General features: G+C 46.5%; 1 protein-coding gene across 1 annotated transcript in view; it reads right to left on the minus strand.

Annotated features, from left to right (window-relative positions):
• Window positions 1–12,117: 12,117 nt before the first annotated feature.
• The window catches only part of LOC140464790 (uncharacterized), a 106,317-nt gene continuing 102,544 nt past the window's right edge, over window positions 12,118–15,890 (minus strand). Inside the window, exon 21 of the mRNA XM_072560278.1 lies at window positions 12,118–14,256. Within this exon, the coding sequence (XP_072416379.1) occupies window positions 14,180–14,256 (77 nt within the window). The 3' untranslated portion in view covers window positions 12,118–14,179. The remainder of the gene's footprint in view (window positions 14,257–15,890) is intronic.

Genomic DNA, 15,890 nt, shown 5'->3' on the forward strand with positions numbered 1-15,890 from the left:
ACACCTCCGGAAATGTAACCTGGTATTTACCAGAACCATTCAGAAACATTTAACGTTTGAGTTAGTGCTTTACTGAATTCTTTACAGTGTAGAAACGTGTTCAAGATGGCGACAGAGTGGGGCTCTGAGCCCTTGTGTGCAACGAATCAGAATTGGTCAGGGACCTCGAAGTGAAGGAGCCATTAGGAAGTAGTGACCATAATAAAATAAGCTTCAATCTGCAATTTGAGAGGGAGAGGGTACAATCAGAAGTGACAATATTTCTGTTGAATAAAGGGAACTATGGAGCTATGAGGGAGGAGCTGGCCAAAGTTCAATGGTGCAATACCCTAGCAGGGATGACAGTGGAGGAACAATGGCGGATATTTCTGTGTATAATGCAGAAGTTGCAGGATCAGTTCATTCCAAAAAGGAAGAAAGATCCCAGGAGGAGGCATGGGTGGCCGTGGCTGACAAGGGAAGCTAAGAAACATATAAAGTTAAAAGAGAAAAGTATAACATAGCAAAGATAAGTGGGAAAACTGAGGACTGGGAAGCTTTTAAAGAACAACAGAGGATTACTAAGAAGGAAATACGCAGAGAAAAAATGAGGTACGAAGGTAAACTGGTCAAAAATATAAAGGAGGATAGTAAAAGTTTTTTTAGATATGTGAAAGGCAAAAGAATGGTTAAGACTAAAATTGGGCCCTTGAAGACAGAAACAGGGGAATATATTACGGGGAACAAAGAAATGGCAGAAGATTTGAATTGATACTTCAGATCTGTGTTCACTGGGGAAGACACAAGCAATGTCCCTGAGGTAACAGTGGCTGAAGGACCTGAACTTAAGGGAATTTATATTTGCCAGGAACTGGTGTTGGAGAGACTGTTAGGTCTGAAGGTTGATAAGTCCCCGGGGGCTGATGGTCTACATCCCAGGGGACTGAAGGAGGTGGCTTGAGAAATTGTGGATCCGTTGGTGATTATTTTCCAGAGTTCGATAGGTTCAGGATCAGTTCCTGCAGATTGGAGGGTGGCTAATGTTGTACCACTTTTTAAGAAAGGTGGGAGAGAGAAAGCAGGAAATTATAGACCAGTTAGTCTGACCTCAGTGGTGGGAAAGATGCTGGAGTCTATTATAAAGGATGAAATTACGACACATCTGGATAGTAGTAACAGGATAGGTCAGAGTCAGCATGGATTTATGAAGGGGAAATCATGCTGGACTAATCTTCTGGAATTTTTTGAGGATGTAACTCTGAAGATGGACGAGGGAGATCCAGTAGATGTATTGTACCTGGACTTTCAGAAAGCTTTTGATAAAGTCCCACACAGGAGGTTAGTGAGCAAAATTAGGGTGCATGGTATTGGGGGCAAAGTACTAACTTGGATTGAAAGTTGGTTGGCTGACAGGAAACAAAGAGTAGTGATAAACGGCTCCATTTTGGAATGGCAGGCAGTGACCAGTGGGGTACCGCAGGGATCAGTGCTGGGACCGCAGCTTTTTACAATATATGTTAATGATATAAAGATGGTATTAGTAATAACATTAGCAAATTTGCTGATGATACTAAGCTGGGTGGCAGGGTGAAATGTGATGAGGATGTTAGGAGATTGCAGGGTGACCTGGACAGGCTAGGTGAGTGGGCAGATGCATGGCAGATGCAGTTTAATGTGGATAAATGTCTGGTTATCCACTTTGGTGGCAAGAACAGGAAAGCAGATTCCTACCTAAATGGAATCAATTTAGGTAAAGGGGCAGTACAGAGAGATCTGGGTGTTCTTGTACACCAGTCAATGAAGGTAAGCATGCAGGTACAGCAGGTAGTGAAGAAGGCTAATAGCACGCTGGCCTTCATAACAAGAGGGATTGAGTATAGAAGCAAAGAGGTTCTTCTGCAGCTGTACAGGGCCCTGGTGAGACCACACCTGGAGTACTGTGTGCAGTTCTGGTCTCCAAATTTGAGGAAAGACATTCTGGCTATTGAGGGAGTGCAGCGTAGGTTCACGAGGTCAATTCCTGGAATGGCGGGACTACCTTATGCTGAAAGACTGGAGCGACTGGGCTTGTATACCCTTGAGTTTAGAAGACTGAGGGGGGATCTGATTGAGACATATAAGATTATTAAAGGATTGGACACTCTGGAGGCAGGAAACATGTTTCCGCTGATAGGTGAGTGCCGAACCAGAGGACACAGCTTAAAAATACGGGGTAGACCATTTAGGACAGAGATGAGGAGAAACTTCTTCACCCAGAGAGTGGTGGCTGTGTGGAATGCTCTGCCCCAGAGGGCAGTGGAGGCCCAGTCTCTGGATTCATCTAAGAAAGAGTTGGATAGAGCTCTCAAGGATAGTGGAATCAAGGGTTATGGAGATAAGGCAGGAACAGGATACTGATTAAGGATGATCAGCCATGATCATATTGAATGGTGGTGCAGGCTCGAAGGGCAGAATGGCCTACTCCTGCACCTATTGTCTATTGTCTATTTTCCTTTCCTTTTTTCTCTTTTTTATTTTTTTTCTTTACTTTAGCTTTACTTTCCTTTACTACCATTGGTGGTGGCAAGGAATTCCCAGTATGGACCTTGTGGTGGTGACAAGTGAGCCCCAATATTTAGGCGAGCGTGGGACCTGGCACCGGAATTGGGAGAGGCGATGTAGGCCAAGCCGCAAAAGATGGCGCCTGACGATTGGTGACTTGGTCGTTGTCTGGGTCTGGCGGCGGCTGCGTCAAGGGGCGTCAAGGTGATTTCCGTGAAGTGGGGCCAGCGAGAGATGCGACTCCGATGGTGGGTCTGATGGTGAGGCATTGGCAGAGGTGAATCAGCCCAGCCAAAGATGGTGTGGGTGGCGTCCTGTGTAGATGACGGTGAGGCACCAGGAGGGGAGATGGGGGCAGGGGTCGCAGGTGTTGTTGATGATGAGCTGGACTCGGGACTGATGGACCCCCTCTTTAAGTTATATCCTTTTCTATCTTCTTAAAACTATTCAAAATGGCACCATATTGGGGCGACAGTGGAAAAGCTATTCCATTGTATTTTACTGTTTTTCCTGCTGTAAAACACACCTGACAATAAAGTCATTCATTCGCAGAGGGCACGTTCAGCTGGTGAGTGGAAAAGATAGATGCTAAGTTCACACCACGGACTCATGGGGGCTTCTTAATGAAATGTCTGATGGGATGGACTGGGTAAGCAGTCTCTGACATCAGGGTAAGTATGCAGATACAGCAGATAATAAAGAAAGCAAATGGAATGCTGGCTTTTATAGCGAAAGGATTGGAATATAAAAAGTAAGGAAGTATTGTTACAGCTATACAAGGTATTGATGAGACCGCACCTGGTGTACTGTGCACAGTTTTGAACCCCTTATTTGTGGAAAGGTGTAGTGGCGTTGGAGGCAGTTCAGAGGAGGTTCACTAGATTGATCTCAGAGATGAGGGGTTTGTCATATGAAGAGAGATTGAACAGTTTTGGCCTATTCTCACTGGAATTTCGAAGAATGAGGGGAGATCAAATTGAGGTATTCAAGATGATAAAAGGTGTAGATAAAATAGATGTGGAGCGGATGCTTCCTCTTGTGGGGCATTCTGGGACGAGAGGTCATAGTCTTGGGATAAGGGGGCAGCAAATTAAAAACAGCTTTGAGGAGACACTACTTCTCCCAAAGGGTTGTGAATCTGTGGAATTCACTCCCCCAAAGTGCAGTGGATGCTGAGACAGGAGTTTGATTTTTAATTGGCAAAGGGTTGAAGGGATAGGGAGAGAAGGCAGGAAAAATGGGGGGGGGTGAGGAGCGTATCAGCCATGATGGAATGGCGTAGCAGACTCGATGGGCCGAATGGCCTAATTCTGCTCCTATGTTTTATGAACTTGTCGGGCTGCCCACGCTCTTCATCCGTGTAGGCACCTTCCCAGCACGTGGTGGGAATCCTGACCTTACTACAGCAGTCCCTCGTGGCTTCTCTCACCCTGGCAGCTGGCACTGACGTGAAGGAGTCACCTTCACCTTCCCCGGTGGTGAGGGAGCTATGGGGTCATGCCAGGCTGGAGTTACTAAATGGTCAGGGAGCGATGTTGGAATCGACACAGGGGCTTCAGAGTGACACGGTTAAATGCTGCAGCAAGTGTCACACACCAGCACAGAAAATCCCCAACAAGCTCAAAATATCCTGCAGAGTGAGGAGGGCAGAATTAACTTGGCAGGACTGGTTCGAGAAAGGGTACAGAGCAGCTCTTGAGTGAATACTCAATTCTCATGCTTTTATGGAGGTGCAGGGCTTAAAGATGAATGGATTCTCATTGGAATAGCTATCGGAAATGACTGAGGAGTAGGTCCAGGTATCCCCCACTATCCAAATGTACAGCATTCCCAAGAAATCTTTCCTAAGCTGAAAACAGCGTAAAGCAGAGGTGCGTGATTTATATTTCGCTGTTTTCCATAGAGCGAAAATCTCCGTGGGATTTGCGAAAACAGGTTCTAATGCAGGTCTTTCGTAAAAGCAAAGTGACATGAAGAGAATGCTCGAAAAGCGTAGGGTTTCCCATATTCCGGAGATTGGAGCCGGGGTTTTCCGACAGTCTGGACACAAGCCCAGCTCTGATGTGGGAATCTGTGAAGGTTGTCCAGCAGGGTGCCACCTTGTGGCAGTTTGGTGGAATATGCAGTAGAGATCTTGCCTGTTTCTTTGGAGTCCAGAGAACAGGATGGACAATTGTGGTTTGCAAAGCCTTGAAAGCAAGCTTGTCTCTTCCCTGGAGAGTGAGCCTCTCCCCTTGGTACTCAGATCTGTGGTTGATTCACTGTCAGTGTCCCAAGCTGAGGTGTGTGGAGCTCATTCCCAGCGATGTGGAAGCTGTATGGGTTATTATTGCATGGAATGCACTGACAACATAGAGTCATAGAGGTGTACAGCACGGAGACAGACCCTTCAGTCCACTCGTCCGTGCCAACCAGGTATCCCAACCATGCGCCGCCAAACTGAATACACAAGGAGCACAGCCTGTGGGTCAGAAGGAGCAGGAGTGATAACCTTGATCCAACCTGCTTAACTGCTTCCAGTTCCACTATCACTAACACTCCCTCAAACACTTGTCTTTCCCACCATCGATAATGTCTCTGGTCACAACCTTCCACCCCCGATCATTACCCCACCCTCTCAAACAATGCTTCTCTTCGGCACGGCTATTTTATTCATGAGACGTGGATGTTATTGGCTGATTGATTGCCGGTCCCCAGTTGCCCCTGAGAAGGTGGTTGTAAGCTGCTGCCTTGTACTGCTGCAGTCCGTGCGCTGTAGGTAGACCCACGATGATATTGACCCAGTGATGGTGAACGAACAACAATATCTTTCCAAATCAGGATGGTGAGTGACTCGGAGAGGAATGTGCAGGTGGGAGCATTCCCATTTCCCAACTTTTCTTCTCCTTCTAGATGAAGTGGTCCTGAGTTTAGAAGGTGCTGTGTAATGAGCTGTGGCGACTTTCTGCAGAGGGTAGAGGGTACACACTACTGCTACTGAGTGTTAGTGATGGAGGGAGTAGATGTTTGTGGATGTAGTGCAAATCAGGCGGGCTGCTTTGTCCTGGATGGTGCCAAGCTTCTTGAGTGTTGTTGGAGCTGCCCCCATCTGGGCAAGTGGGGAGTATTCCATCATACTCCTGACTTGTGCCTTGCAGATGATGGAAAGAATTCCACAACCAGTAAATCAGGCATTATCTCCACAGTCCAGCCACATCTAACCACATCTTCCATTTAGCATTTCTCAGCCAAACCTGCCCAAGTTTCGCTTCTTTTTTGGATGAGGACTGCTTCAGTATCTGAGGAGTCGTGAATGGTGCTGAACATGGAGAGAAGGTTATTGATGAAGCGGCTGAAGGTGGTTGGGCCAACGACAGTACCCTAAGGAACTCCTGCAGAGATGTCCTGGAGCTGAAATGACTGACCTCCTCCAACCACGGCCATCTTCCTATGTGCCAGGTGTGATTCCCAACCACTGGAGAAATTGCCCTGATACCCATTGGTCTCGGTTTTGCCAGGGGTCCTCGATGCCACACTCAGTCAAATGCAGCCTTGATGTCAAGGGCTGTCCCTCTCCCCTCCCCTCTGGAATTCAGCCCTTTTGTTCATGTTTGAACCAAGGCTGGAATGAGGTGAGTGGCCCTGGTGGAACCCAAACTGGGCGTCACTGAGCAGGTTATTGCTTGATAGCGCCCCTTCCATCAATCAGCTGATGATTGAGGGTAGGCTGATAACTCGCTCGGATTGGATTTGTACACTTTTTTTGCGCGCAGGATATATTTGGGAATTTGTCAACATTGTCAGGTAGATGCCAGTGTTGTAACTGTCCAGAAATTCCCCTCCAAGCCACTCATCATCCAGACTTGGAAATATATCGCCGTTCCTTCACTGTCGCTGAGCCAAAGTCCTGGAATACCCTCCCTGGGTCTACTTACACCACAGGGACTGCAGTGGTTCAAGCAGGCACTTCACCAGCACCTTCTCCTGGGGCAATTAGGGATGGGAAAGAAATGCTGGCTCAGTCAGAGATGCCCCACACCTTGGAAGGAAACAAAGAACAGGTTGTCTCAGTGGGCAGCAAGTTCTGAAGCACAAGTCTTCAGAGCTGTTCCGGAATGCTGTCAGGGCCCGTAGCCTTTGCAGAATTGAGACTCATCAGCAATTTCTCAACATCACATGGAGTGAATCAAATTGGCTGGAGACTGGTATCTGTAATGCTGGGGACCACTGGAAGAGGCCAAGATAGATCATCCACTCAATACTTGTGGACCTGTTGGGCTGCATTTGACTGAGTGTGGCATCAAGGACCCCTGGCAAAACCAAGACCAATGGGTATCAGGGCAATTTCTCCAGTGGTTGGGAATCACACCTGGCACATAGGAAGATGGCCGTGGTTGTAGGAGGTCAGTCATTTCAGCTCCAGGACATCTCTGCAGGAGTTCCTTAGGATACTGTCGTTGGCCCAACCACCTTCAGCCGCTTCATCACTGTAAGGAATCTAATCTTCCTCTGGCTGAAGTTTGTAGGAAATGCTCCAGTCTTACCTTCTGCATCGACGCGCTGGGCTCTTACATTGTTGAGGAAGGGAAATCTTGGAGAAAGTGAGGTCTGCAAGACGCTGGAGATCAGAGTCGAGATTGTGGTGCTGGAAAAGCTCAGCAGGTCAGGCAGCATCCGAGGAGCAGGAGGATCGATGTTTTGGGCCGGAGCCCTTCATCAGGCCCGCCACCTCCAGTGAGTCGTTTAATGTCCACCACCATTCCCGACTGGATGTGGCATCACTGCAGAGCTTAAATCTGATCTGTTGGTCATGAGATTGCTTAGCTCTGTCTATCACTCATTGTTTTTACTGTTTGGCATGCAAGTAGTCCTACACCAGGGTGACACCTCATTTTTACATAAGCCTGGTGCTGCTCCTGGCATGCCCTCCCACACTTGGATGGCCAGGTTTGATGGTGATGATTGAGCGGGGAATACGCCAGGCCATGAGGTTACAGGTTGTACTGGTGTACAATTTGTGGGTGGCACAGTGGTTAGCACTGCTGCCTCACAGCGCCAGAGACCCAGGTTCAATTCCCGCCTCAGACGACTGACTGTGTGGAGTTTGCACGTTCTCCCCGTGTCTGCGTGGGTTTCCTCCGGGTGCTCCGGTTTCCTCCCACAATCCAAAGATGTGCAGGTTAGGTGAATTGGCCATGCTAAATTGCCCGTAGTGTTAGGTAAGGGGTAAATGTAGGGGTATGGGTGGGTTGTGCTTCGGCGGGTCGGTGTGGATTTGTTGGGCCGAAGGGCCTGTTTCCACACTGTAAGTAATCTAATTCTGCTGCTATCGATGGGTTCACAGCACCTCATGGATGGCCAATCTTGAGTTGCTAGATCGGTTCACGTCTGTCCCAGTTAGCACCGTGGTAGAGCCACACATGATTAACGTGGAGAATAGGCTTTACATCCACACGGACTGTGCGATGGCCACTCCTATTGATACGGCCATGAACAGACTCTTCTGCAGAGCAAGGAGATTGATGAGGATAAGGTCAAGTATGTTCTTCCCTCTTGTTGGTTCCCTCACCACCTGGTGCAGACCCCAGTGGGACAGGGACCATTTCTGTATAGGAGAAAGTGAGGACTGCAGATGCTGGAGATCAGAGCTGAAAATGGGTTGCTGGAAAAGCGCAGCAGGTCAGGCAGCATCCAAGGAGCAGGAGACTCGAGGTTTCGGGCATGAGCCTGAAGAAGGGCTGATGCCCGAAATGTCAATTCTCCTGCTCCTTGGATGCTGCCTGACCTGCTGCGTTTTTCCAGCAACACATTTTCAGCTAAATTCCTGTATAGGTTGGTTCTTAACAAAGGGAACGATGTGCTCGGTTTAGACAAGTTATCAACAGGCACATGGTTTGTTCTGAACAGCAAACCTGGGCCTAGAAACCTTCAAAAAAAATGCATTAAACTTCGAAAAGCTTGACCCAAGCATTGGCTGAACTAACAGCTTATTTAATAAAATCAAAATCATACAACAGGCAGCCATTTGGCTCATACAGTTCCCCAGTGAGGAAGCAGGCCAATTTACACTGACCCTCCGAAGAACATCCCACCCAGACCCACTCCCCTACTCTCCAGCTTCGTATGTTGTAACAACAGCAGGGATTTTAAAACAGCCGCTGACGAGATTGAAAACTGAAAGTCCCATTCTTTATTATTTGATCTTGATTGAGGTACAGCATTATACAGTCTTAGCATAATCACAGATAACATCTGTTATATTCTTACATAGTTGTTGTCTTCAAACTCTTACAGCAACACAGTGAAAACCATTTGGTTATTAAAGGAATACACAGAGATTTTTTTTAGGTTAGACTCCCTACAGTGTGGAAACAGGCCATTCAGCCCAACCAGTCCACACCAGCCCTCCGCAGAGTAACCCACCCAGACCCATTTCCCTCTGACTAATGTACCTAACACTCTGGGCAATTTAGCATGGCCAATTCACCTGACCTTTGGTCTGTGGGAGGAAACTAGAGCACCCAGAGGAAACCCACGCAGACACGGGGAGAATGTGCAAACTCTACACAGACAGTCGCCTGAGGCTGGAATTGAACCCAGGACTCTGGTGCTGTGAGGCAACAGTGCTAACCACTGCCACCCAGTAAAGTTCTGTAAGAGGTCAAGTAAGCATTGGGTTGTGACATGTGGAAGGATGTGGTGGAACGTGAAAGGGTTCAGAACGTGAAAGATTTAGAACATAGACCAGTACAGCACAGGCCCTTCGGCCCTCAATGTTGTGCCGACCTTTTATCCCACTCTAAGATCAGACGAAGCTATATACCCTTCATTGTACTATCTTCCATGTGCCTATTTAAGAGTCGCTTAGATGTCCCTAATGTATCTGTCCCTGCTCCCACTGCTGACAGTGCATTCTATGCACCCACCACTCTCTGTGTAAAGAACCTACCTCTGACATCTCCCCTAAACCTTCCTCCAATTATCTTAAAATTCTGCCCCCTTGTGATAGCCATTTCTATCCTGGGAAAAAAGTCTCTGGCTATCCACTCTATCTATGCCTCTCAACATTTTGTACACCTCTATCAAGTCATCTCTCATCCCTCTTTACTCCAATGAGAAAATCCCTAGCTCCCTCAACCTTTCTTCAATCCAATCCAGGCAGAATCCTGGTAAATCTCCTCTGCACCATAGCTTCTGTATGTTTCTCAAAATAGGGCGACCAGAACTGAACACAATATTCCAAGTGTGGTCTAACCAGGGCTCTATACAGCTGCAGGATAACCTTGCGGCTCTTAAACTCAATACTCCTGCTAAAGAAAGCCAACATACAATACACCTTCTTAACAACCCTATCAACCTGGGTGACAACTCTGAGGGATCTACCGACCCCAAGATCCCTCTATTCCTCCACACTGCCTAGAATCCTGCCTTTAACCCTGTATTCTGCATTCAAATTCGACATTCCAAAATGAATCATTCACACTTTTCCAGGTTGAACTCCATCGACCACTTTTCAGCCCAGCTCTGCATCCTGTCAATGTCCCGTTGCAACCTACAACAGCCCTCCACACTATCCACAACTTCACCAACTTTGTGTCATCAGCAAACTTACTAACCCACCCATCCACTTCCTCATCCAAGTCATTTATAAAAATCACAAAGAGCAGGAGGCCCCAGAACAGACCCCTGTGGAACCCCACTGGTCACTGAGCTCCAAGTTGAATACTTTTCCATCTACCACCACCCTTTGTCTTCTATGGGACAGCCAATTCTGTATCCAGGCAGCCAGATTTCCCTCTATCCCATGCCTCCTTACTTTCTGAATGAGCCTACCATGGGGAAACTTATCAAACACCTTGCTAAAACCCACGTACACCACATCCACTGCTCTGACTTCATCATGTATTGTGTCACATCCGTGAAGAATTCAATAAGGTTTGTGAGGCATGACCTGCCGCTCTCAAAGCCATGTTGACTATCTCTAACCAAACTATGGTTTTCCAAGTAATCATAAATCCTGTCTCTCAGAATCCTCTCCAATACTTTGCCCACCACTAACGTAAGACTGACTGGTCTATAATTCCTAGGATTATTCCTATTCCCTTTCTTGAACAAAGGAATAACATTTGCCACCCTCCAATCATCTGGTACTACTCCAGTGGACAGTGAGGATGCAAAGCTCATTGCCAAAGGCATGATAGTCTTTTCCCCTGCTTTCTGTAGAACCTAATGTATATCCCATCTGGCCCAGGGGACTTATCTAACCTTATGTTTTTCAAAATGTTCATACATCCTCCTTCCAACCTTAAGTAAGCTTCCTTCTTCCTCTTGACTAGATGTTCCACATCTCTTGTCATCCAAGGTTCCTTCACCCTACCACCCCTTCCTTGCCTCAGTGGAACAAACCTGTCCAGCACTATCAGCAAGTGCTTCCTAAACAACCTCTACATTTCTGTTGTGCATTTCCCTGAGAACATCTGTTCCCAGTTTAGATACCCCAGTTCTTGCCTAAGAGCACTGTAATTCCTCCTCCCCCAATTAAATGCTTTCCCTTACTGTCTGCTCCTATCCCTCTCCATGAGTAAAGTTGAGGAAGGTGTGATCACTATCACCGAAGGATGATACAAGAATGTTTCCAGGGTTGGAGGGTTTGAGCTACAGGGAGAGGCTGAACAGGCTGGGGCTGTTTTCCCTGGAGCATCAGAGGTGGAGGGATGACCTTATAGAGGTTTATAAAATCATGAGGGGCATGGATAGGATAAATAGACAAGGTCTTTTCCCTTGGGTGGGGAGTCCAGAACTCGAGGGCATAGGTTTAGGGTGAGAGGGGAAAAATTTAAAAGGGACGTGAGGGGCACTTTTTTCACACAGAGGGTGGTGCATGTATGGAATGAGCTGCCAGAGGAAGTGGTGGAGGCTGGTACAATTGCAACATTTAAAAGGCATCTGAATAGGTAAATGAATAGAAAGGGTTTAGAGGGATATGGGGCAAATGCTGGTAAATGGGATTTGATTAGGTTAGGATATCTGGTTGGCATAGACGAGTTGGACCGAAGGGTCTGTTTCCGTGCGGTACATCTCTATGACTCTAAGGCCATAAGAAATCAGAGCAGGAGGAGGCCATTCAGCCTCTCGAGCCTGCTCTGTCATGCAATAGGATCATAGTTAATCCAGCTCTCTGTTAACTCTATTTCATATTGGGATACAAAGCATTAACTCTGTTAGAACCTGGAGTTATTTGCTGTACTAATTTACTAATCCAAGAATCTACAAGAATGAATTTTGAAAATCTCTCCTAACCTTCTAATCATAGAGTCATAGTAATGTTCAGCACGAAAACCTACCCTTTGGTTCAACTCACCCATGCTGACCAGATATCTTAAATTAATCTAGCTCCATTTGCCAGCACTTGGTCATATCCCTCGGAGCCCTTCCTATTCATATACCCATCCAGATGCCTTTTAAATTGTACCAGCCCCCACCATTTCCTCCTACAGCTCATTCCATACACGCTCCACCCTGTGTGTGTGGAAAAAGTTGCCCCTTAGGTCCCATTTATATCTTTCCCCTCTCACCCTAAATCTACGCCCTCTAGTTTTGGACTCCCCCACCCCCAGGGAAAAGACCATGGCTATTCATCCTATCCATGCCCCTCCTCAATAAATGTAGTGCTCAAGCATCACATTTAAGTAATGCCATGAAAATAGAAAATAGCAAAAAGATTGCTGCATAAACTCTGGGCTCTGGCTAGAGTTCATCCCAGTGAATGGGAACTTACTTAAAGGCCCTTGTCATCATACCATATTGTCAGCCATTGAAGGTCTGCTGCCCCCTAGTGGGTAGTCTCATTAAATGTGGACCAGAACCCCAAATGTCCGCTGGCTTTACACAGAACTTTCACTCTGTGGATTCCTTTAATATTGAAACAATTTTCGCCTTTCCCATAAATACACGATGGCAGAAGGGCTTTACTAAGCCAACAAACTCAACAAAACATTTAAAGTTTCACATGAGCCCAAGAACCACTGGAAGGGAACAGAACTGCGGTGAAAATCCATTAGAACATGAATGGTTGGGGTCCAAATAAAAGCCAGGCTGCTTTTACAGCTGGGTCATGTGCATAAGGAAGTGTATTTATTTCCATCTTACAACGTGCAAAATTGAAGATTTAAACAAATCTCCCTCTTTTGTGGGGGGGACCCCCAGGCTTTAAGCAAATGCTTAATGCATTGAACCATATTACAACGGGCTTCTGCTTTATGTAAATGAGTGACCTGCAGATGGGGTGGGATCCAAATCTTGCCAAATTAAGCATACACTCCATAGGTGGAGGAGGGTCTCACGAACTGCCCAGGACACCCTTTACTTAACCAGGGCAGCTTTTCTCAGCCTGATGACAGCATTAAGTGCTTGAACGTATCAGAGAGGCTTGTCAGAAAATTAGCACGAGGATAAAATTGAAATGGTAACTGGTCCCACCAGTGGGTAGAATTCTGAAAGGCTCATTTGAATACATGAAATCAGGAAGAAGTATTTTAATACCTCCTTCAGAGGTATTAAAAATCATTTCCATCATTGTACAGGAAACATACAATAACAACTTTATTCTATAAATAATGATCAAAGTGAAACGTGAAAGAAAATCCCTCTGTGTCTAATAAGTCAAAACATTGCACTAAGGTGTCATGTTCTTAAAACACAAGCCTATAATCCCATTAATAACTGGCGATACACAATGCAAGATGGAGAGATGGCAGTGGTTTAATAAGAAGGGAAAGTAACAGAACATGGGGAGAACAGCGGCAGGAGGAATAAAATTCTCAAGAGTTGTGCTGGCATTTGAGTTAAAAAGTGAGGTTACTGATTCCCCCATCCATGTTAGCAGGGGATAGAGCGAGCAGACACTGAATAATTGCACATGGAGGGGAGGATCTTGGAATATTAAAACCACAGAAAGGTTGACTTCTCTCATCTTATTCTAAAAAAAGTATACAATAAATTTAGATTGCAAGACACTGTGCTATTGAGGTCAAAGCAGTCGCCTTGCACTGGTCTAAGGCATAAGCAAGGAACTGTAGTGACTGTGCTTTACTTGGTAAGGTGGCAGTGAATCCATTTTTGTAGTTTGGGATGAACTATAGATCTCCTGAATTGGCCTCAGGTTCCAATCCCCGAAATGTCTGCACTCAGGAATGACAAAGGGGATTTAGTTTGTCAGGACAGTGCAGAAAGGGGGTAAGAAAACACAAATGAAGGCTTCTGCTGTTAGCTGGCAAGTTTTGAAGGAAACATCTGCAGCAACGCGATGAACCTAACACATTGGCTGCTGTGCTCAAGAACAAAGGTATCTTTGAACTACACAGTTTTCAAGAAACAGGCAAACAGTAAATGTCACTGTTCAGGAATATTAAATCCCATGACCTACAGACCAAAAGTAACTCTGCCTCTTTCCATCTGTGTAGAATTTTATTCATTTCCAAACATGACGTTAGCCAGACTGCTAATAACCTCAGTCTGTTACAATTAAATGGAATATTAATAATTATTGCAGTGTTGATGATGAAAATGACCTTCTGAGTGAATATCCTGTAGTTTTGTTGGACAATGGCAGTTTCACTTCTCAAGTCGCGATGAGAATTCATATTCCGCTCTGTACTCAGCACCAGTCCTCCGGGTCTCCCTACTGAGATGAGGTTGGACAAGACTGTTCAACAGCCCGAGGAGCGCAAGGCTGCTCAGCAGCACGCGGTGGACAAGCTGGGCAGAAAACAAAAATAATCACCAGAAAGCAAGATTACCAAGAGCCATTGCAAGCATGTTACACACTAATATGGAATCTCAGCTTAAGTTATCCCCCATTCTCCATGGTCCCCCTGACTCACCATCAGTGAACAGCTTCACACAGTCTCTGTCAAAGATGAAGCAGGAACCACAAGGGGTTCACATTTCCAAAAACTGAAAGGACTGCAGTTGCTGGAATTCAGAATCCTGGAAATCAGGGGTGTGTAGGTTCGGTACATCACTCAGGGGGTAAATATAGAGTAATTGGGGAGCGGGTCTGGGTGGGATAACTCTTTGGAGGGCCGGTGTGGACTTGTTGGGCTGAAGGGCCTGTTTCCGCACTGTAGGGAATCTATGATGCTATGAACGTTTAAGAGAGGTTTGGATAAGTACATGAATAGGAAAGGTTTGGAGGGTTATGGGCCAGGAGCAGACTAGGTTAGTTTGGGATCATGATTGGCATGGACTGGTTGGACCAAAGGGTCTGTTTCCGTGTTGTATGATTGCGACTTTAAGTCGCAACAGTTGTCTGCGACTAAGATCTGCTTTTCAACTTGTATTCATAGGTACCATTACCTCCTGGATGAGTCACTAAAATGGGAGGGGGGGGGTGAGGATGGTGGGATTGGAGGGGGGGGGGTGCTTGTGGGGTGAACAGAGAAATTGGTACATATGGTGGCAGTATAAAAACAGGTGATTTTATTACAGCTGCATTTCTCAGCACTGGGCTGCACAATTAGGGCACCCGTGCAGCAGGGCAGTGTTGCAGTGCTGCATCACCACCCCGGCGACAGAGAGGCAGCTGTCTGTCACAGGTATGGTGCTGCTCATATATTCACACATTGTTCTTTGACAAGGAACACAGGGGCACTGCACGAGAGTTCAGGAAGGAAGGTGAAAGATAGGATACCTGTCACAACTTATTTCAATCGGATTTGAGTTTGAGAATAGCAAATTCTTAAAAAACAGCTGTGCAGTTTGGTGAGAATACACATTCCAAATTCTGCCCAATTGTTGCTGCAAATCTGTACCAGAATACTGCTCTCCGAACTGTGTGAGGAACACTCCCAGCACTATTTCAATCACTTGCTTTATCTCATTTTTTAATTGGAGTTAATGCTGAGAGAGTGATCACAGAATCATAGCATCCCTACAGTGTGGAAACAGGCCCATCGGCCCAACAAGTCCACACCAACCCGCTGAAGAGTAACCCACCCAGACACATTCCCTGACCCTATTACTCTGTATTTCCCCTGACTAATGCCCGAAACCTACACTAATCCCTGAACACTACGGGCAATTTAGCATGGCCAATTCACCTAACCTGCACATCCCTGGACTGTGGGAGGAAACTGGAGTAAACCCACGCAGACACGGGGAGAATGTGCAAACTCCACACAGACAGTCGCCCTGAGGCTGGAATCGAACCTGGGTCCCTAGCGCTGTGAGGCAACAATGCTAACCGCTGAGCCACTGTGCCACCCTAGTATCTCGGCACTCTGCCTGTGGTAATGATGCTGCACTACAGTGAGGAGCCACAAAGCTGTAACACCAGGTCCACACCAATATCGGCAGGCTGTCAGCACTTACACATGGACACTCTGGCTATG

The sequence above is a fragment of the Chiloscyllium punctatum genome, chromosome 40 (assembly GCF_047496795.1).
Source record: "Chiloscyllium punctatum isolate Juve2018m chromosome 40, sChiPun1.3, whole genome shotgun sequence".
Classification (NCBI taxonomy): domain Eukaryota; kingdom Metazoa; phylum Chordata; class Chondrichthyes; order Orectolobiformes; family Hemiscylliidae; genus Chiloscyllium; species Chiloscyllium punctatum.